At 41.2% G+C, this 24452-nt stretch overlaps 1 protein-coding gene across 3 annotated transcripts in view; it reads right to left on the reverse strand.

Annotated features, from left to right (window-relative positions):
- Nucleotides 1–2681: 2681 nt before the first annotated feature.
- LOC146970644 (solute carrier family 12 member 7-like) overlaps nucleotides 2682–24452 on the reverse strand; it is a 32308-nt gene continuing 10537 nt past the window's right edge. Inside the window, exons 2-27 of one of the 3 annotated variants that reach the window (XM_085804106.1) lie at nucleotides 23096–23187; nucleotides 22651–22779; nucleotides 20818–20964; nucleotides 19103–19157; nucleotides 18596–18726; nucleotides 18384–18502; nucleotides 18137–18241; nucleotides 17343–17527; nucleotides 17047–17214; nucleotides 16853–16951; nucleotides 16559–16616; nucleotides 16091–16265; nucleotides 15394–15512; nucleotides 15189–15287; nucleotides 14987–15106; nucleotides 14300–14404; nucleotides 9470–9638; nucleotides 7924–8119; nucleotides 7166–7332; nucleotides 6357–6488; nucleotides 6084–6191; nucleotides 5705–5806; nucleotides 4017–4186; nucleotides 3598–3612; nucleotides 3219–3352; nucleotides 2682–2928 (exon numbers count right to left, since the gene is read on the reverse strand). In XM_085804106.1, the coding sequence (XP_085660232.1) occupies nucleotides 2837–2928; nucleotides 3219–3352; nucleotides 3598–3612; nucleotides 4017–4186; nucleotides 5705–5806; nucleotides 6084–6191; nucleotides 6357–6488; nucleotides 7166–7332; nucleotides 7924–8119; nucleotides 9470–9638; nucleotides 14300–14404; nucleotides 14987–15106; nucleotides 15189–15287; nucleotides 15394–15512; nucleotides 16091–16265; nucleotides 16559–16616; nucleotides 16853–16951; nucleotides 17047–17214; nucleotides 17343–17527; nucleotides 18137–18241; nucleotides 18384–18502; nucleotides 18596–18726; nucleotides 19103–19157; nucleotides 20818–20964; nucleotides 22651–22779; nucleotides 23096–23187 (3191 nt within the window). In that variant the 3' untranslated portion in view covers nucleotides 2682–2836. The remainder of the gene's footprint in view (nucleotides 2929–3218; nucleotides 3353–3597; nucleotides 3613–4016; nucleotides 4187–5704; nucleotides 5807–6083; nucleotides 6192–6356; nucleotides 6489–7165; nucleotides 7333–7923; nucleotides 8120–9469; nucleotides 9639–14299; nucleotides 14405–14986; nucleotides 15107–15188; nucleotides 15288–15393; nucleotides 15513–16090; nucleotides 16266–16558; nucleotides 16617–16852; nucleotides 16952–17046; nucleotides 17215–17342; nucleotides 17528–18136; nucleotides 18242–18383; nucleotides 18503–18595; nucleotides 18727–19102; nucleotides 19158–20817; nucleotides 20965–22650; nucleotides 22780–23095; nucleotides 23188–24452) is intronic. The other 2 variants (XM_085804107.1, XM_085804108.1) reach the window with 2 other exon arrangements.

Consider the following 24452-nt stretch of genomic DNA (forward strand, 5'->3'; position numbering starts at 1 on the left):
GGGCCAGTTATGTAAGGGATGACAACAAACCAGCTCAGCTCTCATCGGGGTCAGACAGGAACCCAATCCATTTGACCATACTTGCCCTTCTGGGAATATATTACAATTGAAAATCTATTTTTAACAACATCAAAGCAAAAAGACTGAGTGTTGATTGTTCAAGTGATTGGCCTGACATTGTGGTTTTGTTTTTAATTTTCAACATTTACAATAAACAATCACCAAACCACATCAACAGTGAATTTGTTTGGAGTGTGCATACAAACGCAGTAAGACACAGGTTGGACTGTATGAAACTTAAAAATCCATTCAAGAATACCTCAAAGTTTGCATGTTAGCTTATGAAACTCTGCTTTGTAAATGACTGGGCTCATTACAAAGTGGGTCAAAGGACCAGGAAGAAGAGCTGCAACGAGGCAACGCAATCAGAGAATTTACACTGCTCTCCATCTGCCTGAATAACCAGTCACTCAGCTTCATTTCCTTTGTACACTGACTTCCTGCTTTGGCCTTTCCTGCCTTTTGAAGTGTGTTTTGTGACATGTTCTGGGTGGTTCTCTCCCCCTGAGTTTGAATCAACAGTTCTCACTTTGGGTGAAATCGTAATCTACACCATGATCTATACTGGGAAATGATAGGGAAAGTCTGTGGTCGCTGGATAAAAGACCAAGCATTGGTGTTATATCAAAAAACAATCCACTGGATATGTTGACTCATTTCTCACAATCCTGTTTGTATAAATGCCTGTACCGCATGGAACCAAAATATTAGCAAAGCAGATGGCACGTGTTGGTCCTACTCTGCTGCAGATATCTTGGAAAACAGTTTGTGGTGGAAGAGTGGGTAACAGTGTAGAACTTTGACACCATAGACTGGCACTTATTACTAGTTAGTTCTATTTTCCCAAACCTAACAGAATGATGCTTCAAATTATTGCGCTAAATGAGCTAAAACACTCATTTCAATTTGTCTGCTAGACTGTGACAAAGGTCTTGTTGACATTTTTTGTTGGGATCCATTGTAACACATTACTGTTAGTCCACACATCATTCCATGATATACATTAGGATCTGTATATGTCCCAGGCATTCATCCCTGTTCTGTTTGGGGCCTTTGCCTCCTTCACATTAAACCTTTATGATTAACAGGGACATAAAAATATATCAAGCAACAAAAAACACACTCCTTTCTGATCTCACATAGCACATGTTAAGGGATATTTCAACATTTTGGCAAATTTGCCTATTGCCATAATCCCTATAGAAGTAGGTTCATTCCCTTTAATTATCAGTGCAAGATGTTTTTAGATCGGCGAGGCAGAGGCATGAGCTGCTCAGCTAATGCAATGGAGGCCACGACAGCGTTTTGGCATTGTTGGATTATGTATTTGATGAGTTTGATGAGGGAAAGGCAAAAACACTGTGCGCCATGCAGAGCTCACAGTTTGCACTGACAACTAAACAAAAAAACTATAGGGATTATGAAGCTCAATAGGCGAGTATGACAAAATGTTGAAATATCCTAGTTATTTTTTTCTTTTCTTGTGTTCAGACAATGAAATCAAGAATGGTGTTACCTGCTTGACAGTTTCGACTGTGACTCCAGTCTTCCTCAGAAGCGTCATCAGACGTGCTGCTGACGTGTCATTTATCAGCTGGTCGGTTCGGCGGACCTGTCAGAGTCCGACCGCTCCCCCTCCGCCCTGGGTGGTCTCTGGAGCAAGGAATCCCAGGTGTGCGAGAGGGTGTACGCCCCCTCGTCCCGGTTGATGGTGTCTCTCGCCCGCTTCCTGATCTCTATGGCCGCTTTTATCCAGTGTTTGAACTTGTTTGTTTCTGATGTGATGATTTTGCCTTTATTCCAATCCATGATATGGTTATTTCTTCTGCAGTGATCTGTGTTTGCTGATTTTAGGTTTTCCTGGACTCTGACAGGTCCGCCGAACCGACCCGCTGATAAATGACATGTCAGCAGCACGTCGGATGACGCTTCTGAGGAAGACTGGAGTCAGTCGAAACTGTCAAGCAGGTAACACCATTCTTGATTTCATTGTCTGAACACAAGAAAAAAATAACTAATATATATGATAAGACAAAATGAACCTAATTAATCTAATATGTTGAAATATCCCTTTAACTCTGACATTACAATAGTTGAGCAGTGTACAATACAATCATATTTCTCATTAATACTGCCACGTTCACACTGGCCCTTAATCAGTGAACTCTTTGTTATAATGTCCTGTGCAGAGATATAAGAAGAATTTGATATTCTATGAAACTATAATGACTTAAAATATGTTCAACTCCAATCAATCCAAAGTCAGTCATTCAAGGTATCAGTGAGTGGCACTGAAATGAAGGCAGTGTCAGCTTTGTCTGCGTTCTTCACTGAAACTACCTGTAGCTACGAAACGCTACGAAATGCTAAAAGTAACTACAGCTTGTAGTGAGTGTCCTTTCTTACATAAAAAAGGTGTGAAGACATAATATGTGAAACCCAGTCCCCAGTAGGCAGCCATGCAGTTACTAATCTATCAGTGTAGTTATCTTCCAGTGTAGGTGTGGGAGGGGCTATGGAGCCCCAGGAGGAGAGACTGTAGTGAGTCCTCTGTGCCTTCATGATGTCTGTGTAGCAGGAAGTCTCTGTCCATTACAGGGCCCATGGTCGTCCAAAAAGTGGCACTCATGCTTCTTTTTTCCCCGACAGTGTAAGTGGATGTCTCCTGTGTTTTCAGAATCTTTGTCCCACCTTGAAGTCACGTCTCCTTTGTCCGGGTTCCCACTGTACACTGTTCAATGTTTTCAGCGTCTAAGCCATTAGCAGCGTACCGGTGCTAAGAGTAGATGGTGATGACCTCCCGACCTCCTCCACGAACCAACAAGACACGATCCAACCCCTCCATCAGAACCTCCAAGAACTCCATATCTGAGAGACGCACTCTGGTTAAGGACAAGATTTACGGTAGTGAGACATGCCACAAGAATTATTTCCACACAATTTAAACATCTGTATCTTCTTAACTTAATCTGTAAATAGTCTGAGCTTTAAAAAGAGTCCTGGTTTCCAGCTTCCTGGTATCATGCTAACCTGAGCTGGGAACGTGTTATTCTAGCTTAATAGTTTGTAAAAATCTTCTTAACTATTATTATGCACCAAATATTTCAATACACAAACATTTAATTGGCTGGTTGACTGAATGAGCGGCTCAAGGATACAGTTCTCATCCCCTTTCTTGTTCTTCGGTGGTCCTGGCATGTTGAGCAGAACCAGATCTGAGTTACGGGAGTTTTTGACGACCACCTCGTTGAGCTTCACAGCTGTGTGCATCCTCCGTACATTGGACTGGTTGCTACAATGAAACCAGAGAAGTTAATGGCTGAAACAAATCCTGCCATGTCTCACAAAGTTGGAGATCAGTTTCAGCATATTGTCATTCAAAGCAAATACAGGAGATGCAAGTAGATTTTACTGCATTGACACTTATGCAAATGGAACTCATGAATGGCTTCCACACAAGGATAACAGACAACACACACACAGATACAAAGACTTCATGCACATGCAAACAGAAAGTGAAAACATAAAGTTACTTACAGATTCTCCCATTCCCTGGAGGAGAGGAAAAGAAACATATTTAATATTCAGGCCAAAACGACTGCTGTTAATCTCTGCCTCTACAAGGCTCCCTTTTTTTTTTTTTTTTTTACCATTTACAAATGACAGTAACTCAAAAGATAGCGTATTATGCAGTAACTTGACAAATAATGAGCCTGTATCAGTCCATTCTAACTTATTTATAAGTGTTTATGATTTGAAGCAATACCAACCAAATTAATAATCTAATTATAAACCATTTATAAATCATTTATGAAGCTAGTGGCACCAATAGTAATGATAATGAAAAAAGTGAAAAGATGTGCAATGATAAACATAGAAGTATTTGTTGTGATGGTTATTTTTGAGTGTGATCAGCAGGCATTCAGAGGTTGTGCAGGTGAGCTGGACCTACTTACGGTTTCATATTGAACATGTCTTTAACTGCCATGCCCTCTCTCTGTCTGTTCCTCTCGTTGATCAGTTTGTCTTTGGTCCAGGTCATGTGGACACGGTCAGGCGTGGCGCCTGCGGCTTTGTCGTTCACTGTAGAATGAGAGGCCGTGTTGCGGTCGTGGATCAGCTGGGCCTAACAATGGACAGGTCAGACCATAAACAGACAACTTATCAAATACTGAGCTTTTCAAGCTGGAGTGAGAGATTTCACAGGATTACATGTCATTCAGGAAGAAAATATTGTGTCATTAATTAAACATTTGTGATAAACACATGAAGGGGAAACAAAGGAGCTGTTGATGTTAGAAACGCAGCCAGGTGACCGGCAGTTTATTGGTGATGAAAGTAAATGCAGGTTTGAAATGAACACACACAAACGCCATCTTTGTAGACTCCCTGATGGTGTATTATTGTGATATCTGACGGTCACCACACACCTATGGAAATTAGCATGAATGGAAATGAAGACACATGAATAATGGTAAAATGTTCACGGTGTGTTCGAGTAAATAAAAAAAATAATAAAAAAAATCAGCCATGTTTAGACCTGAGCCTCCCTTTTCTGATCTATCAGGAAATTAATAAAAACACTCCATCACCATTTAGATTTTAGCCTGAGTCTGCTGGTTCAATAATAAAATCGACCGTATTGCCTTCTCTGATGTCCGTCTGCAATTGTCTATTCAAAATCTGAAAATCTCTGGGGCCGTATTTTAATCTTAAAACTGTATAAATCTTTGACTGCATTTTTATCCATTTGTTCTGCTTGTACATCAACTCACATATTTATTCGTCATTAGACGTGTAAATGAATCACACTGAACAGTGAAAGTGCAATATTTGAAATGTGCAATTTTGACTGTCTTACTGTATATTTGGTAGTGATGTGAGTGTGTGATGCTTTAGTGTTGTGTGAGTCAGTGATTAGATGTTGTCGTGTGAGTCATGTACATTGTTTTAGTTGTTTATTCTATTTTATTCTCTTTATTTATTCTCTCTTTTTTATGAGTCCGTACCTTGACTGTGCACCTTGTTGTAATGTTGCAATTTTGTTGTACACACATGTATAATGACAATCTTCATCTTGAAACATGAGGAAGTGGATTAAATGGTTAGTTGTCCTCCAGCAGCAGGTTGATTGGAAATGTAGTGGTAGTGGCACACTGGTTAGCACTATGACCTCACATCAAGAAGGTTCTAGCATCGATCCCCAGGTCTGGGGCCTTTCTTTTCTGCTCCGTGAGCCTGTGTGGTTTCTCTGTGGGTACTCCAGCTTCCTTCTACAGTCAAAAGGTTGATTATCTGAGTGACTCTAAAGTCTGCGACCCTTCATGGATAAGTGGTAGCGATAAAGAACGGATGGATGTGAAAATCTACAGCTGGGATCCTGGTGAATATTTAAAGGCACTGAAGAATTTGTCTTCCTCTAGTGGTAGCTTTTGGTCTCTGTGTCTCTCCAGTGTACAGTGGATGAAGGAAAAACCGCAGTGATGAAGATGATGTCATCTTCAGAAGAGTGAGCCCAGACAATGTGCCACTGAGCTGAGCTTCTGTTGGTGACGTGGATGGATTATGATGAGGTAGGATGGTGTGATACATGGATGGAGTGACCGCACTACTGTTTACAAGCTGTTATGGTTGCCATGGCTACCTCATCTTCTGGTATGCACTGGATGTTGAAGCGTTGGGCGTCAACACATGACGACCTCTTTCTCTTTATGGACCCACGAGATATATCTGTGATGCTCTGAATCTGAGCCCGTCGTCCAATCACAATGCAAGGTTGGGAAAAGAGTTGGAAAGTTCAACAACAGAAAAGACCACGAGGAGTTACACTCCACCTACTTCTGAGTGCAGTCATTATGTGTGCATCACATAATAACAGTAGGAAAATGCCTTACATTCCTAAATTATACATGATTAATGATAATTTAGCATTTCATCATCATTATAATGCCTGTTTATGACACGGGTCATAAGCAGCAACATTAGTCACAGTTTTTACCAGCTGTTTACAGTGTGAACTGTACCTCTCTCTCCCTCTCAGTGCGAGACAGCTGCATCTGTTTGAGCATCTGAGTCCTCTGCTCCATCATCAGCGTCTTCTCATAGGTGAAGGCTGAGATGTCACTGTCATGCTGCAGCGACAGACAGAAGAATGTCAGAGTTGAGTTATTTGCTGTGATTGATATTTATATCTAGAGTAATTCAGTGTCATCAAGTCAATAATCATTAACTCTAAACTCTAATTAGCAGAGCAGAGAGTGTCACTGACTGACTGAATGATGTGGAGAGAGACTAACCATTTCCACCACCTCCACCACTGCATCCAGTCGTAGGTGGTAGAGAAACATCTGGAGGTCTTTCTTCATCTGGATGGAGTTGTCATCCATCTGGGCTACTGTGAAGATTCTCATTTTGCACTTCCTCCACACCTAGAGTACATACATAGAGACTGTGTCTGAAATCACCCCCTACTCACTATACTGTATAGTGACCACGCTATTTTGTAGTGGTGTCCGAATGTTTAGTGATATTAATGTTCATTATATAGTGCACTCAATGTATCACACACAATTCGCCGCAAAATGTAGTGAACATCCGATGGTCACTAACCGAAGCAAGATATCCCATCATGCATCGCGGTCACAGATCACCATTATGATCGCGGTTAGAACGTTTTAATTATGCGACGTAATACGTAATTAAATGTGTGGCGGAGTAGTGTCCCAAAGTGTTTTTTCATTTTACCAGTAAGTTCACCACATAGTCAACTACATTGAATTATAGTGAGTAGGGAGTAGTGAATGAGTGAGCGATTTCGGACACAACCAGAGTCTTTCCTTTATTAACTCAAGTTCAAAAAGCTTTATTGTCCACAAAGCTTTATTGTCCATCGCATAGTGATAGAAAATCGTTTCCATTTAAAACATAAAAACACTAACCACATTTGAACCCATTATGCATAAAATCACAAATATAGATTTTATGCATCGTGGGTTCAAATGTGGTTTTTAACATTTTACAAAAAATAAATAAATATAAATAAATAAATAAAAATAAATTAAAAGTAAGAAGAAAAAGACAGTGTAGATAACAAACGCATAAATACCTTGTGCTGACTGAGTAAAAATGGCAGCAGCATGAGCAGTCCGCCATCGTGTACGATCCACCACACGTCCACGTTTCCCTCCAGAGGCTCCTTGTTGCTGGGGAAGTGGTCAATGTTCTTAGCAACCAGCAGAGCCTGATGTGCAGACGTTGTCTCTCTCACGGTTTCTGAGGGGAAAGACATGAACCAATATTAAATCCAAAATTATAAACCTATGCTAATAAAGTTGTTTGAAGACATCTGATTATATCACATTGCATCTTGCAACATACGGAACAATGTACGAAAATCAAATGATTTGTTTGGTGACAAAGGCCCTTTAAAGCTTCAGTTGGTAACAATTATTCAGTCATATTTGCTGGAACTGTCACTATATTCTGATGGTCAGACATTAAATGAGTAATTTAGGACAAAATCCAACTCCTCTGGCTCCACCTACAGCCTGTAATCGTATTTGCCAAAATCCACCGCGCCCGACGATTCTCCACCAGTCAGGTAGAGGGAGCAGGAGGAGCAGCCAATCGCCGCTCCTACACGTCGTGCTATGGATACGGTACATCTTTTTTTTTTTTTTTTTTTTTCTCTGTGGGTGCGTTTATGGCTACTTTGTGTGTGTCTGTGTGTGTGGGGCGCTTGGCAGAGGTTCATAAAGGGACCTGACGGAGTATTGTCTTGAAATTTCCGACCAAGTCGCGGAGTTTACTTTCACTTTCGTCAACTTACCAACTGGAGCTTTAAGATGCTCCTGTGTATTTTACCTATAAAATTCCTCCTTGCAGAAGAGTCCCGGGCTTCTGTCCACCCTGTGGGCCAGGCCATCAGGACAGCGTTGTGTTTCATTCCCCCCAGTCCTGCTGATTGGATGAGCAGAGAGAAACCGTCTCGCAGGTTGGACGAAACCACCACATGGGAGAAACCCTTGGTTCGCTCTGCAGCCATGGCAGCTTTCAGGTTCTGTGGAGAAGGGAGGTGTTAGTTAATGAACATTTAATTGTAACATATTAAACAAATAAAACAAAGGACATGTGAGAGTGCCTTCATCATGCTGCCCAGTCTGGTGCTTGTAAGCGTATCCTTGCGTAACCATGATAATGTTGCCCCATGCAGTTCTTATGATTTCTGGATCACTATCCCATGGGACTAAATCTGTGAATCGTCTCTGTGATAAAATATTAACAAAGACTCAGCTTGTAGCACTGACAGTAAGTCACACTGGGAACCCTCTTTTTGGCCAATGGAGTAGCAGCCCCCGCCCTCGTCATGGATCTATTGGTCCTCGTCCCTACATCACCACATTCACGCGCATCCCTTGGCTGCACACACTAGTCTGGGGCCGTTGACTCGCTGTTTTGGTAGGAAACGGATCCAGGGCGAGAGAGACAGGTCTTTCCGTCAAAATAAAAGCACCAAGCTAATAAAATGCGGTAAAACTCTTTAATTTAAGGAATATAATTTACAAGAAAGTCCCCGAGCCATTAAGTTAACATTTTGCTTTTATTGTATTACAAGTTAATGTTTATTTTATAAGTTTTATGTTGGTGAATACTTTTATTTTGGTGAATCTGGTGATTTCGGTATCCGCTACAGACAGGAACCAGAATGCAGACTAATTGGGAGGTAACTGACACCAGGCTCTTCGCTTGTCTGAAGAGCCTGGTGATGCGAGGCTAGCACACACAGCCCTTCATGCCGTTCTCTCTCCTCATTGGATAAAGGTTGTAGGATACAAGGAAGTATACAAGAAGTTTTCTCCTCGGCTTACAGCAGAGCAGAGTGACTGACAGACCCGTGTTTCGGACCAAACACTCTATGTAAGTGATGCTGTCGGAAGATATAACTATTTAAGACTTATATTAACACAAATATTCCGCTTACTTCTGCTTTAAAAAAGTAAAAATAAATAAATAAATAAAAATGGTAAATTGTCTGTATTTGATATAGCGCTTTTCCATCTGAACGATACCCAAAGCGCTTTACAGTACATACATCACATTCACCCATTCACACACACATTCACACATCGATGGCGGAAGCTGCCATGCAAGGCGCAAACCACGACCCATCAGGAGCAAGGTGGGTAAGGTGTCTTGCCCAAGGACACTACGGCAGCAACCAGGACAGAGCGGGATTCGAACCGCCAACCCTCTGATCATTGGACGACCCGCTCTACCACCTGAGCCACTGCCGACAAGACTCAGATTGTCTACTATTGTCTACTCTCGACCTGCTGAACATTGAGGTATAGATGTTGACTTAAACAACAGAGACTCCATCAGAAGACTAACCAGCGAACCCAGAACACACCTGCTCTCCGGTCTTGGCGTCATTACCCCGGGTCATGAACGTTCCCTCCAGGACTGAGCAGACGATGGTCAGGCCCTTCCCTGCTTTGAGCTGTGTGGTGAGTGACAGCAGACGGGGATGTTTCACCTCCATCTCAGGGTTCAGCTTACACAGCACCAGCAGCTGAGGCCTGAGGAGAGGATTTGACAGTAGGAGACAGAAATGACTACAAAGTAAGCACTATAACTGATCCAGAGCGACTACATACTGCATAGCCTGACTGAATATAATAATTGAAAAATGTGACATGGATTGCTTACTTTAACAACACGTTCTCACTCCCAGTGCGTCAACAGCCTGACGAACGGTCACTGTCCCTCATCGTCACATGCCTGACTCATTAGGTGCCCGTTTTTCGTCAGGTTTTGACGCGCTCGGCTTTCAGTTGATTCCAATGCAGTTCCCTTCGCGGCGATATGTGACGCTCAGAGCAAAGTGATCCAGCCGACCCGGCTGCGGCACTGACGGACGCTGTGAGCAGAGGAAAACTTTTTTTTTTTTTTTTTTTTTAACTTTTCCTTAAATCTTTATTGAACCTGATGCTGCTGTGTCTGACGTAGCTTTCGGCAAGGACGTCCTTTCGGTTATTTATTTATTTATTTATTTATTTATTTAGTGATCATGGTGTTTGGTGCAGAATAATCAATCAATAAATAAATAAATTACGTCCTTGTCGGAAGCTACGTCAGACCAGGAGGGGGGGGGGTTGTGGATTCTACAGGTGAAGACCACTTCCGCGTTCAAAAAGCTGCTCTGTTTAATCAATATTCTGAAGAAAGATCTGATTATTAGCCACAACGCTGTAACCATCCAAGGAAGACTGTGTAACAATATTATGTGCTTCTGCTGAGTCCAAAAGCCCTGTGTAATATCAACTTTATTTTAAGAAAACACGCTTTGTTTCCAATGTCATATCACGGAGAAGCACTACATTACCCATAATCCTCATATTTATCAGCGACGTGTCTGATTGGTTGAGCTTGCTGTTACCAGCAAATGAAAAAATAAAACAAATTGAGCTTATATTATTTTCTTAGTAACTAAAAGGCCTTAACATCTTTTTTGTTTTCAACATTGAATAAAAAAAGGGTGCTATATTGTTAAAATTCAACAATAAAGTGCATAAAAGTTGGCTTGACTTCTTTCTTTTTTTCTTTTTTTTCATAATTTTCACCAGCATCTTTCTGGTCCACATCACATCACATTTATTGTAATTTTTAATTCAATGAGTGACATTTTATTTTTTATCTGAAAAACATTATTATGAATTCAAGGGTCAGAGGTCACTGATTAGTGTTAAATTTAACCTTTTTGACCCTGTTTCCTTGAATAAATCACTAAGACTTTGATGCGGGAAGCTGAGATTTTGATTTGATTTTGTTCAGAGCACTAGGGACAAAGTTTCTGTAGAATTTCAGACCTGTCGGACGTCCAGAAGGGTCACAGCTGACCGTCCAGGCTCGTTTCTCGGCCTTCAAAGCCTAGATTTAGAAGCCTTTTGTCTAATAACGTCTACATCCTTGGGGTTATAAGGCTGAAAGTTTCATGTATTTGTCCGGGGGCCTAAGGCACCATGTGCAATTTCAAACCCGTGCGACCTTCACAAGTGTCAAAGGTCGCTGATCTGTGACCTTTTTGACCCCGTTTCCTTGAATAAAACACCAAGACTTTGATGCAGGAAGATGAGCTTTTAATATGTGGTCCAGAATGTCTAGTAGATTGTGTGTGCAAAAGATTCAGAGCTCTGTGACATTCAGAAGGGTCACAAATAGCCAAAAAGCAATGCTCCTTTCTCTGACCTCATATTAAAGGAGAAATGCAATTCTTTAATAGCTTCCAGATGCTTTGGCCTATCAGGCTGAATTTTTAGCTAAAGGAGCTGGTGTACGATCAGGAAGTAGGGGAGCTGTGCATAAAGCCAATTGGTAAGTGTCAAAGGTCACAGGGGTCAAACATCAAAGTGAATCCAGCCATTCCTGCTTTTTCTCAACAAAACATACACGCTTTAAGTTATCATCATGAAATATTAATAAGTTGTATATCAGAGAGTCCTCTATCAGAATATTTTGGTCCCGTTGCTCTAGGGGCCCCAGGGGGCCCCGGGGGGCCACTTGGCTTTCCCATGCTCCCACAGAGTTGGGTCCCGGGGTGATAGATAAGGGCCTCACCATGAGTCCACAGGCCAAGTTTCAAGTGATTTGGTCGGTTTCTATGGAAACGGCGGCCTCAAGGATACAGAGGAATGCGACTGTTTGAAGCCCCGCCTCTCGAAAAGTAATGGCTCGATCAGGACCGAACACACATCTACGCGTTCGTCTTGGGCCCCCGAACCATATATTACGAAATCAGAACTGTACGACTTTTGGAAATGTGTTTAGTCTATTTCGGCTTTTCTGACTCAGAGTCTGTCAGACTTAAAGCTTGAGAGACCCTCTTAGTCAGAAAAGCCGAAATAGACTAAACACATTTCCAAAAGTCGTGCAGTTCTGATTTCGTAATATATGGTTCGGGGGCCCAAGACGAAGGCGTAGATGTGTCTTCGGTCCTGATCGAGCCATTACTTTTCGAGAGGCGGGGCTTCAAACAGCCGCATTCCTCTGTATCCTTGAGGCCGCCGTTTCCATAGAAACCGACCAAATCACTTGAAACTTGGCCTGTGGACTCATGGTGAGGCCCTTATCCATCACCCCGAGACCCAACTCTGTGGGAGCATGGGAAAGCCAAGTGGCCCCCCGGGGCCCCCTGGGGCCCCTAGAGCAACGGGACCAAAATATTCAGATAGAGGACTCTCTGATATACAACATATTAATATTTCATGATGATAACTTAAAGCGTGTATGTTTTGTTGAGAAAAAGCAGGAATGGCTGGATTCACTTTGATGTTTGACCCCTGTGACCTTTGACACTTACCAATTGGCTTTATGCACAGCTCCCCTACTTCCTGATCGTACACCAGCTCCTTTAGCTAAAAATTCAGCCTGATAGGCCAAAGCATCTGGAAGCTATTAAAGAATTGCATTTCTCCTTTAATATGAGGTCAGAGAAAGGAGCATTGCTTTTTGGCTATTTGTGACCCTTCTGAATGTCACAGAGCTCTGAATCTTTTGCACACACAATCTACTAGACATTCTGGACCACATATTAAAAGCTCATCTTCCTGCATCAAAGTCTTGGTGTTTTATTCAAGGAAACGGGGTCAAAAAGGTCACAGATCAGCGACCTTTGACACTTGTGAAGGTCGCACGGGTTTGAAATTGCACATGGTGGATGGCCTTAGGCCCCCGGACAAATACATGAAACTTTCAGCCTTATAACCCCAAGGATGTAGACGTTATTAGACAAAAGGCTTCTAAATCTAGGCTTTGAAGGCCGAGAAACGAGCCTGGACAGTCAGCTGTGACCCTTCTGGACGTCCGACAGGTCTGAAATTCTACAGAAACTTTGTCCCTAGTGCTCTGAACAAAATCAAATCAAAATCTCAGCTTCCCGCATCAAAGTCTTAGTGATTTATTCAAGGAAACAGGGTCAAAAAGGTTAAATTTAACACTTATCAGTGACCTCTGACCCTTGAATTCATAATAATGTTTTTCAGATAAAAAATAAAATGTCACTCATTGAATTAAAAATTACAATAAATGTGATGTGATGTGGACCAGAAAGATGCTGGTGAAAATTATGAAAAAAAAGAAAAAAAGAAAGAAGTCAAGCCAACTTTTATGCACTTTATAGTTGAATTTTAACAATATAGCACCCTTTTTTTATTCAATGTTGAAAACAAAAAAGATGTTAAGACCTTTTAGTTACTAAGAAAATAATATAAGCTCAATTTGTTTTATTTTTTCATTTGCTGGTAACAGCAAGCTCAACCAATCAGACACGTCGCTGATAAATATGAGGATTATGGGTAATGTAGTGCTTCTCCGTGATATGACATTGGAAACAAAGCGTGTTTTCTTAAAATAAAGTTGATATTACACAGGGCTTTTGGACTCAGCAGAAGCACATAATATTGTTACACGTCTTCCTTGGATGGTTACAGCGTTGTGGCTAATAATCAGATCTTTCTTCAGAATATTGATTAAACAGAGCAGCTTTTTGAACGCGGAAGTGGTCTTCACCTGTAGAATCCACAACCCCCCCCCCTCCTGGTCTGACGTAGCTTCCGACAAGGACGTAATTTATTTATTTATTGATTGATTATTCTGCACCAAACACCATGATCACTAAATAAATAAATAAATAAATAAATAAATAACCGAAAGGACGTCCTTGCCGAAAGCTACGTCAGACACAGCAGCATCAGGTTCAATAAAGATTTAAGGAAAAGTTAAAAAAAAAAAAAAAAAAAAAAAGTTTTCCTCTGCTCACAGCGTCCGTCAGTGCCGCAGCCGGGTCGGCTGGATCACTTTGCTCTGAGCGTCACATATCGCCGCGAAGGGAACTGCATTGGAATCAACTGAAAGCCGAGCGCGTCAAAACCTGACGAAAAACGGGCACCTAATGAGTCAGGCAAGTGACGATGAGGGACAGTGACCGTTCGTCAGGCTGTTGACGCACTGGGAGTGAGAACGTGTTGACTTTAACAGTAATAAGGATGAATCAATACCATTATATTTTGCCACTATAAATTGATATTTCATAATTTAAATGATTGAATATGTTGATTAATCAGGAGAATAACAAATAATGGTTAATAGACAACTAGACTAATTTCACAGAGCCCACAGTGGCATCAAAAACGCAAATATACAATACATATGTAATACTGTATATAAATGTGTTTGTGCTTACCTCCAGTTTTTGGTGTGTGGTGGAGCCTCCTCTAGTCGGGTGAGAGCATAGCGTGCTGCGTTTAAGGACAGGCCTCGGATACCGTCTCCCCACTCCTTCACTGCCCTGCAACCAAACAGTCCAAGTCAGGTGGGGTCACTTCTTCATGCAAATGTATGTGCATGTATCAAATGTAAGGATCCTTTACTAATGCAAGTAATTTATTTATATAGCAAATTTCATACACCAGACGTAGACTCAATGTGCTTCACGTAATACAGAAAGACAAAGGAGGACGCGATAAAACACATACAGTACTGGATCCTGACACAATAGAAAGACATTTAGGATTACAATAAGGCAGCATGACGAAGACAAACAAGACACAGTTTCTCATCTTGGCGAATCAACTTTTAGTACTCTCACAAGGGAACCTTAACTAAAAGCTTGCTTAAAAAAGAATGTCTTTAGCTTGGTTTTAAAAGACACTGTTAGATCTGACCGAATTTCATGAGAGAAAGAGTTTAGTTCCAAAGAGTGGGACCATAATAGCTGAAAGCACCATGAGTTGCTTTAAGGTGTATCTTGGTACTGTGAGGAGCCCTTTGTTTGACGATCTAAGGCATTACACACCTCCTGGGTGTTCAATCAGTAAGCATGTCACAAAGGTAGGAGGGAGAATGGAGAAATTAAAGAACTTAGGCTCACCCTCTGTACTCAATGTACTTGTAGATACATCCTGCTATCACCATGGCAACCAAGGCGTAGTACCAGGAGCAGACAAACATAAGGGAGAGACACAGACTCATACCCAAGAAGGACAGGGTCCTGTGGAATAAACACAAGCACACACTCAGAAATACACTGTTTGATGATCATCACTGTTGATTTAGCTGGAGACTCTTCTTACCAGTGATAGAATTTAAAACGAGGTCTCCAGTTGGGCGTCTGCAGCAAAGTCTGGACAGCACAGGCCAGGTTGACAAACAGGTAGCACATGAGGAAGAACCTGAGCAGGAAAGAAAGAGTGTAACTCCATGCACAGCATTCATAGCACATGGTGTAGAAAGTGTAGCCATTTTATTTTGTCTTTTCTAGACTGTTCACCAATGTACATGGATAGGATGGGGGCCACGTTGTCCAGAGAAGCAATGAGGATTCCGATCTCACAGATCCCGACTGTCAGTAACAGAGCCCAGGTAGGCTCACCGTTAGCTTTCCCATGGCCAAACACCTGAGGAGCACAGAGAGCAGAGGGAGAATGACTCTACAGGACAAGTGGCGTTGAATGGCAGAAACCCAATCGTACAAATACAACAACATCATCAAGGTCCAACAGTATGATATCTGTCTTATGCAGGTCCATTTTTCTTTTTCAACTTTGTACCACAGACAAACTGTGATATTAGGTGAGATTGCTTGGTGCCTTTTTGAAATGAATCCAATTATAATACATCATATCAAGAGCATACATATTGTAGATATAACTACTGAAATGTATTAATGTATTCAACATAGCAGTTATAACAGGTCATTTGTCACACCGACGGGCATTTTGTTTCAGTGTGACCACAGCATGAACCAGCCTATTGCTCATTCATACAGAGATGACTGGGATGAATATGGTCTCAAGTCTCTCTTCCCCCATCAGATTAAGAATTAGTGCCATGAATGGACACCGTCTTGCCCAATGACAGGGGACATTTCATTCATTAATATTTGACATTGTGAATATTTACTGTAGATCCTTCTGTCATCAGAACTGAACTGTACTGTGACAGGAGGAGGGAAGCAAATGAGCCAGTGACTGACCTGTAAGAATGGGACGATGCCATCCCGAGCTATGGCCTGTAACAGCCGGGGGGCACCGGTGAGGCTCTGAAGCCCCGCCCCGCAGCAGGAGAAAAAGGAGCCAATCACAATCACCCAGGGGGACGGCCAGGCCAGAACACCAAGCACTGGGGTTTTCTTTACCGAGTCACCAAACCTGAAGCACCCAGAGACATTGTATTACCACACAGCTTTTATTCAAGCACATGTGAAAAGAATTGATCTGAACAATAACTGAATATAAAACCTATGCATATACATATGAACACACACACAAGAAAAAAAAATACATTTCACTTTTATTGTCACTACAGATTCTGTTTGTGAAAACAACTATTTTCAAACGCTTTGAAACTCCCACAACAAGCTGCAAAACACCAGTGCACCACTGATTCTTCCTCTGCTGGGTTACAATTAGTGGGAAGTCAATCAAAAATAAAATACACTTACTTGTCTCTCAGCACCACTCCTTCAATACAGGCTCCAAACATCACCACAAAAGAGATGTCTGACCAACGAGTTAAAATGGAAATACATGCACTGTGTATTTGGTAAATGGGTCTACTTATATTGTGCTTTTCTAGTCTTGATGACAACACAAAGTGCTTTACCGGCACCTGATCTGTGACATTTCAGAGAAAGTAAATTAGTAAATTAATAAATAAAAATACTTTTACATATGCTTGTGCACAGATATTTGTACAAATCTGCTAAACACACACTCTGAGAAAGATTTGAAGATACAGATGAAAGAGGTGGTGAGAATAGCCATGATGGTTCCTATTGGGATCGACCTCTGGGCATCTCTGAGATCACCAGACCTGTTGGAACCAGCCATTATACCTGAAATAAACACACACACAGTCCAGATAAAGAACATCAAACCTCTCAAATAACATTAGTTAACAGTTTACAGCATATCAACATCTTTCACCTACCTGTGACAGAGGGGAAGTAGATTCCCACCAGCAGAGTGAAGTAGGTGGTGATGTCATTGAACAAATATGGATAATCGGCGTCCTTGTTTGTTTCCTGTGCTGGCTCTGAAGTTTGGTTTGCCTTTTCTATGAACATGCCAACTGGACCATAGTTGCCCCACAGGTTGTCTAAGAGCAAGACACACAGCAAAAAACATCAGCAGCTGCAGGAAGATTTCTCTCCATGGTCATCTGGCCATTAGCTTTATTTTTTTATGTTGACAGTTGATTATTCAGCCCCCTGGTTTCCTCCTCACCTTTGATAACGCCACTCAGCAGCCCTGGTATGGCCTGTATTTCTGTCAGGTTGTTTAAGTTGTAGTATTCATCACATGTGGCATTGGGGTATTCAGTTTCACAGAAGAGTTTTTTTACACCCTCCACTTTTGCACAGGTGTCAAACTTCTCATTCTTCAGTGAGCGGTTTCCCAACAAACACACACTAGAGGGAGGGGGAGAGAAAGAGAGACTGTGTTTGCCATGGTAAAAGAAGCTGAGATTCTCTGAGATATATAAAAATTCTGTTTTATTACAATTGTTAAAGGGATAGTTCAACATTTGGCAAATTGGCCCATTGCCATAATCCCTATAGTTTTAGGAGCACGTTCATTACCTTTAATTGTCTGTGCAAGCTATTTTTAGAACGGCGGAGCAGAGCCGTGAGCTGCCCTCATCAAATACACAATCCTACAACTCCAAAACACTCTGGACAAGTTGTGACTTGCACATTCACCACGCTATGAGATAATAACCAAATAGCTTGCACCAACAATTAAAGGTAACAAACCTACTCCTAAAACTATAGGGATTATGGCAATGGGCCAATTTGCCAAAATGTTGAACTACCTCTTTAATTGTACACTGAGGGAGACTTTTGACAACAGTTTTTTTTTTTAATCGACCAGACACTGTATAAGACAAAGTCCTGCTGGTGCAACATTTTTACACTCAAATTGAAAAAAACAGAAGAACGGGTACATTTTGGGGCAGTAAACTACTATTGAAAACATATCAGCACTCAATGAGAAATGATTCTGTCAGTTCTACTCACGTAAACTCTGGTGGCTCAATAAGTGTCTTGATGACTCCAGCATAAGTGGCCATGATGGAGAGAATCACACAGGCCAGAAACACTAGAGCCAGTTTGTTCACATACCTGAGAAGACAGCAACAGATGTGTGAGCGCTAGCGCGCGCGCACACGCACACACACACACACACACACACACACACACACACACACACACACACACACACACACACACACACACACACACACACACACACACACACACTTACTTCACCCCTACAAACACTACCAGTGCCATAAGGACCAAGCAGCATGTGCCATACACACGCATATTGTTGGCCATTGCTTCATCTTCTTTAAACACTGTAGCTGTTGGAACAATGTAAATCTGGAAGTGGGGAGGAAAAGAGAGCGACTGTGTCATTGATGTGTTGGGGGAGTAAATAATTATTATCTGTTGTCTATCAGAGTGGTTACATACCAGCAGAATCTCTATGGTGCCCAGTATGTACAAGGAACCAGCGAAGGTGGTCCCCAGGTAGAAACAGAGTCCCACTGCACCTCCGAACTCAGGCCCCAAGGACCTGGAGATCATGTAGTACGAGCCACCAGCTGCACAGATATTGAATCCCAGTTAGATGACCACCAAATTCATTACTGGACTTTAACTTTATCTTGTAAATGTTTGGTTGCACTTTATCCCTCATTTTCATAGTGTTCTAAGAATTTACAAGAAATGAACAGAAGTTGAACTACTATGTGTAGGCTATTACCCTGGAGGACAGCTCAACATGCACAAAGGTCAAGTTTGTCTAATCCCCCCAGGGTTGGAAAACATTTTTTCTGAATACTCAGTCTCCGTCTCTGTTTTTACTCACCATGTATTTGCATGTAAAGAGAATGTAAAGTGTTTTGCAATATATCCACAGGAAATCTAATAAGGTTGTGTAATGAAGAGGAGAGTGGAGGGCAACATGTGATGACATACCTGGGACAACTCCATTTGTTGCTATGGCACTCATTGATATGGCTGTGAGCAAAGTCTGCAAGCAGAGAGAGAACTGATGTTACATTCAAGATAGAAAACGATAGAGAATGTGTCAAGTGTCAAAACTGCATAATTTTCACAAAGCAATGTGAAACAGTATCTCCATGCCACCACTGTGGTGTTCAAACATACGCATCACATTACGCTTTCACCCACAAGTTTAACAATATCACTCTTTACTACGTAAAGGTATCATTGACGATACAAGTGCAAAATACCAAATACTAACAGTGTGTGTACAATTTTGGCCCACATGTTATAACAAATAAATCAGTTTTCTTTACCATTATTCTGACCTACTGTAAAATGAAGTTGTCATTCTAACAATGCGACAGGTCATTTTTATTACGATTAAATGTCAACAATGGTGCCAACCTGAGTTTAAATGTATTTGGCCAAGGTGTATGTCAACTGTGTTGTGCTCACATTGTTCACATCACATGAGTGCAGGGCATTCAAGTTCAAATCACAGTCTCTGTTTGTCCACCTGGAGCTACAATGTATGATCTGGCATTGTAAACAAAACTGATATTCTGCTGGTTTTTCGAGGACTCTCCTGCCATCATTAATAAACACAGCTCAGTTTCAGTGGAGGGTGGGGGGCGGGCGGGGGGGACACACCGATTGGCCTCTACTTGCCTGCTGTGCTGTAAACCTCAGGCACTCAGACGTTCCATTCAGGCATTTATGAAATAACAAAATAGCTAAGAGCGACTCCACTGGTTGTTTGTCCTTCAACAAACACTCATCTTATATAGTGTCTTGGACTTTAGTACTTAGAAATAAAATAAATATAATAGGCTCAAAATTAATGAGAGTGAGAACGACTGTAAAAATTGGGGAGAACTCTAAATAATATAACATGGAGAAATTTGAACATGCCTTCCATTGTTATTGACATACAAAAGTCTATTTATTTCTAAACCATGTAGAATTGCAACTCATTAACTCATTATTACCTTAACTATTTTACAAGAGGCAGATAAACTGAGCTCTGTCATAAAAGATCATAAAGTGTATTATGAAAGAAAGGCTACATTTGTTTGGATTCCACCATGTAGAAAAAAAGACCTCTGTTATCTCTCTGACAACACATCTCCAGGTTTAGAAATATTATCGTATCCATACGATAATATCTCATGTTTTTTAATAGATTCCAAATAGAGGTATAAATTCAGGGAATTTGATCTCTGTTTTTAGCCTTGTTGCAGTAGTAGCTCCCAGTGGCTGCACGAGATTTGCTGTGAGATGTTCTTCCGTGTTTACATCATACATCCAATGGTTTACAACAACGAACGAACATCTTGCAGCAAATCTCACGCATGCGCAGTTGTGCACAAACATCAACAGAGCCACTGGGAGCTACTATGCTAAACACAGAAATTCAATAAATTTTTTCCGAACAACTTTTTAATGTGGCAGCTTCATAGTGTGTGTTTTGGACGATTCAGAAGTGAGCACAATCCGCCACCATTATATGAAAATGGAACTGGAACTCCAAAAGCATTTTGATGACTCTTCATTGGCATGATGGCAAGTAGAAAATTGGTGAATTATTGATTTTGGGTGAAGTATCCCTCTCGCACCACAGTTTTTTCTAGCGCTCACTATCGGGAAGCCAGGATATTTAGCAGTTGTATTTCTAGATGACTCACACAGATGCAGCACATGGAGACGATAGCGAAGGTTCCCAGGATTCCTGCCGTACCGACGATCCAGGTGAGACGCAGAAAGAGGATGACACCCAGGATGTTCTGCACGCAGGGCAGGTACACTCCGATAAATGTCCCCATCTGTGGGGCCTGCGTGTGGATAAACACACAAACGCATGCACACAAGTGAGAATCATTCTTTACAATACTAAAAGGCTTGTTGAACCCCAATACATTAACATGACACTTTTATAACCTGCTGTGAGAGCCTGTGGTATTTCATTTCACTCCTTGTGTCATTAAAACCTTAAGAAACCACCCATACAACTGCTGCAAGTGCACAGTAACACTGTACTTAATATCCTACAGTTTCTGTCATATTATCCTTGCTACGTCACACTGCATAAGCACAAACACTATACCTGTATTCCTTCCTTCTCCAAAAACCAGAGCATACGTACCATTTTCCTAGATACAAACACTGTGTCCTGGGCTCTCTCCACTTCACTCAGTTGTCTGCCTAAGTGCTGCGACATGCCTGACGTGGATTTCCAAATCTCCCACATCTTCTTCCTCTTGCTCTTCTGTCTTTCTCTTCTTCTGTCTCTACTCCCCCTCACCGTCACTTCATTGTCTACCTTTCTGATTTTAGTCTTAAGCCTCAGCCGTCCCTCTGTGCTGTCTTCAAGGAAAAAACCACAGCTATCATTAAGGAGGGCGGGTGTTGATAAAACATAATCAATGCTTTTACAACAACAACAGTCCAAGGTCCTACTGTCTTTCAACCAAAGACTGTGAGTGTTAAAAAAAGCTTTTACAGACTTGATGATGATTGGATTATGTAACACTCACCGTCAGCATCATCATAAACAGTATAAACAAACTATCAGGCTATCTGACCCTGTCAACCTGACTGAGACAAGGTGTGCCAGGAACCACCTCCACTCTCCGCCTCCAGCTGGCGCTCAAAGACAGGCTGCCTCGTCACACACACTCCTGGATCTCAGGCTGAGGGCCAAGCTGAGGTCTTGTTTTCCAATCTAGCCAAAACAAAGCATATGAAGGTGACCAGCGTAGGACAGGCTCTCTGCTACACACACCCTTTGAATCCACATCTGCACTTGTATTTGGGTAAAAGAATCACAAGCCTAAGACTATTCGAGACTCCATTTCTGACTCCATGGTGTGTCGTAAAAGAAAAACCACAAAGAAACTGTAAAAGATGTGTGTTAAATCAAAGAAAAATCTGAATCCGGGTCATGTTTTTACTCATCTCATCACAAACAATATGGTTCTATATGTATTTACCATACAGTGATGCACAGTCTAGTCTTTATTCTACAAAAGACAAGATATTATTGAGCCCCAGGTGCTGGCTTCATGTTGAATTTTGAACTGCAATTAATTAAGCCTGAAAATCTACAAGTTAGTTTTTTAAAAATTTAGAAGATAAAATACTTTAATCCACTCCTCACAATACAGTCTATTCTTTATATGTGTATGTGTGTATACCATACTCTGACATTCATTGTTGAGGCATTTTTCACTCTGGGTGTTTATTTTTTATTGAAACAATTAAGTTGATTAAATCAGATGTAGATTACCATCAGTGAGTGTTAATGGTTCAACTATAGCAAAACTGTGTATCGTAAAGGAGTCAAATGGTTTTCTGGACTTAAGCTAAAACCTGCAGGAACTGGTCTGTGGTCTCTAAAGCAAGATGGCAGGCTGCTTAAAAGTCAGAACTAACACTCTCTACCAAGATCATGTGGGCTCCAAATTTCTTTTTGTAAGTATGATGAAAAATCTTCACAGGGTCATAAGAGAAGTTTGTACCATGACAGGGACCCTCATGACTCCATCTTCATCGGCTTCCTCATGCTCACGAACACCCTGGGTCAGATTGGTGTAGTTGGCCAGCTTATTGAGTAGAGACGACACCATGGGGTTACTGTCCATTTCCTCCTGCAGAATGACAGACAACAATGAATGGAAATAAAAACAGCTTTTTATCCATATTGTCTATTTTATCTTACACTGAAGTTGCATTAGTTGATCTACATATTTTGTAACAGTAGCCCTGAAAAGTGCCCTTAATGTAAAAGATTTAAACATATAAGGGTATTCATTTTTCTCATCATCTGGTTTTATTTAAATTGTTAGCTGTGCATTGAACACAACATGATGATTTAATCTTCCTTTATCATAGACAACATGAATTTCTTTTAAATAAGCTTCATTTTTTTATGTGCATCAGGAGAAGCATCACTCATTATCTCACCTCAAACAGGGCCATGTTCTTGCCTTCATAATAGTGATCTCCATCATCGTCTGCCTGGAGGAATGGAGTGGACTCTTTCTGGCCGTCATCTCCTATTGGGATACAAAAGGGGAAAACACCCATACTGTAAGACATACACTGACATAGCAAAGGCACTGAATTGGCTGTCGCTGTGTAGTAGGATATCTGTGCTGACCAATTTCTTTCCAAATTGGCAAAAATATTAATATCCATGAGAAGGGGATCACAGTGAGGATGTAGAGGTCTCAAAAACTCATGTATTGTATTAAATTTGATACAAATGGCAACATAGGGTTAACAATACCTTTTATTTGCAGGCCTGCAGTAGCTATAGCGCTTTTAGAGACGATGCAGACAGACGAGTAGCACGTGTCTGCAGACCCGGAGACCGCAGATTCAGACCCGCACGTTAGGACCCGCACATTCAGACCCTTTGGTTTTCTGCTACAGTGCCCCCTGGTTTGTGTTATGCTAATGTTACCTGGTCGGAACATGGACGCGCAGACCCCGGAAAAAGGTATTGAACGTTAATCGTTTCATGTCATAAAAGTTTTTAACGAACGTTTGACTTATACCTAATACGTTTACAATTAGCCTTATACACGTCAAATGCTAACCAAGCTTAGCATTTTTCAGCTAGAAGCTCTCTTGGCATATTGTTTTTAATGAAACTGAAACTGTTAATACCGTGTGCATTAAATTAAACAAAAATAAAACAGCCTATGTGTAGGTCGTTGGTACTGCCACTGTAGACTCACGTACTGTAAGTGCAACTTTATGCTACAACATGTTGTTTTTATTGACGTTTGTATTTTTTTCTCTAGACAAATTGCTCAGCAAATTGATCCTGGACAGAGAGGACAGGACATGAAATTCCAGTAAGTATAAATACATGATTTGTGTGGGAAAAAAATTGACTATTGCCTGTAATGTCCACTTATTTTTTATTCATTTTAGGGCTTGCCTCGCCAGACATGTGGGAACGACTGTGGGATTTTTTTTTTCTCATGGTAAGGTTTCTTGTGAAAGTATACGCACTACAGGCATCAGTCAACAATGTAAATTGATGGTTCTTCTCCAGTATTTATCATTTTGTCTGTTTTCAGTGAAGTGGACGAGTTCTGCAGGAGGCTGAAAAGGCAGATGAGGAAAGGAGCATTGCCATGATATAAAGACTATTTGTGAAAGCCTGTGCAATAAAACATTTGAAACCATTTCATTCCATTCAATTCATTGTAGGCTATTTTAAGACTGTTTTGTCATTATAACCCCATGCAATAGAACATTTAAAAGCATGTCATTTCATTGGAGGTTAATCATTTATTTAGTCCAAAAG

The sequence above is a fragment of the Trachurus japonicus genome, chromosome 17 (genome assembly GCF_045865225.1).
Source record: "Trachurus japonicus isolate A0001 chromosome 17, Traja_1.0".
Classification (NCBI taxonomy): Eukaryota; Metazoa; Chordata; class Actinopteri; order Carangiformes; family Carangidae; genus Trachurus; species Trachurus japonicus.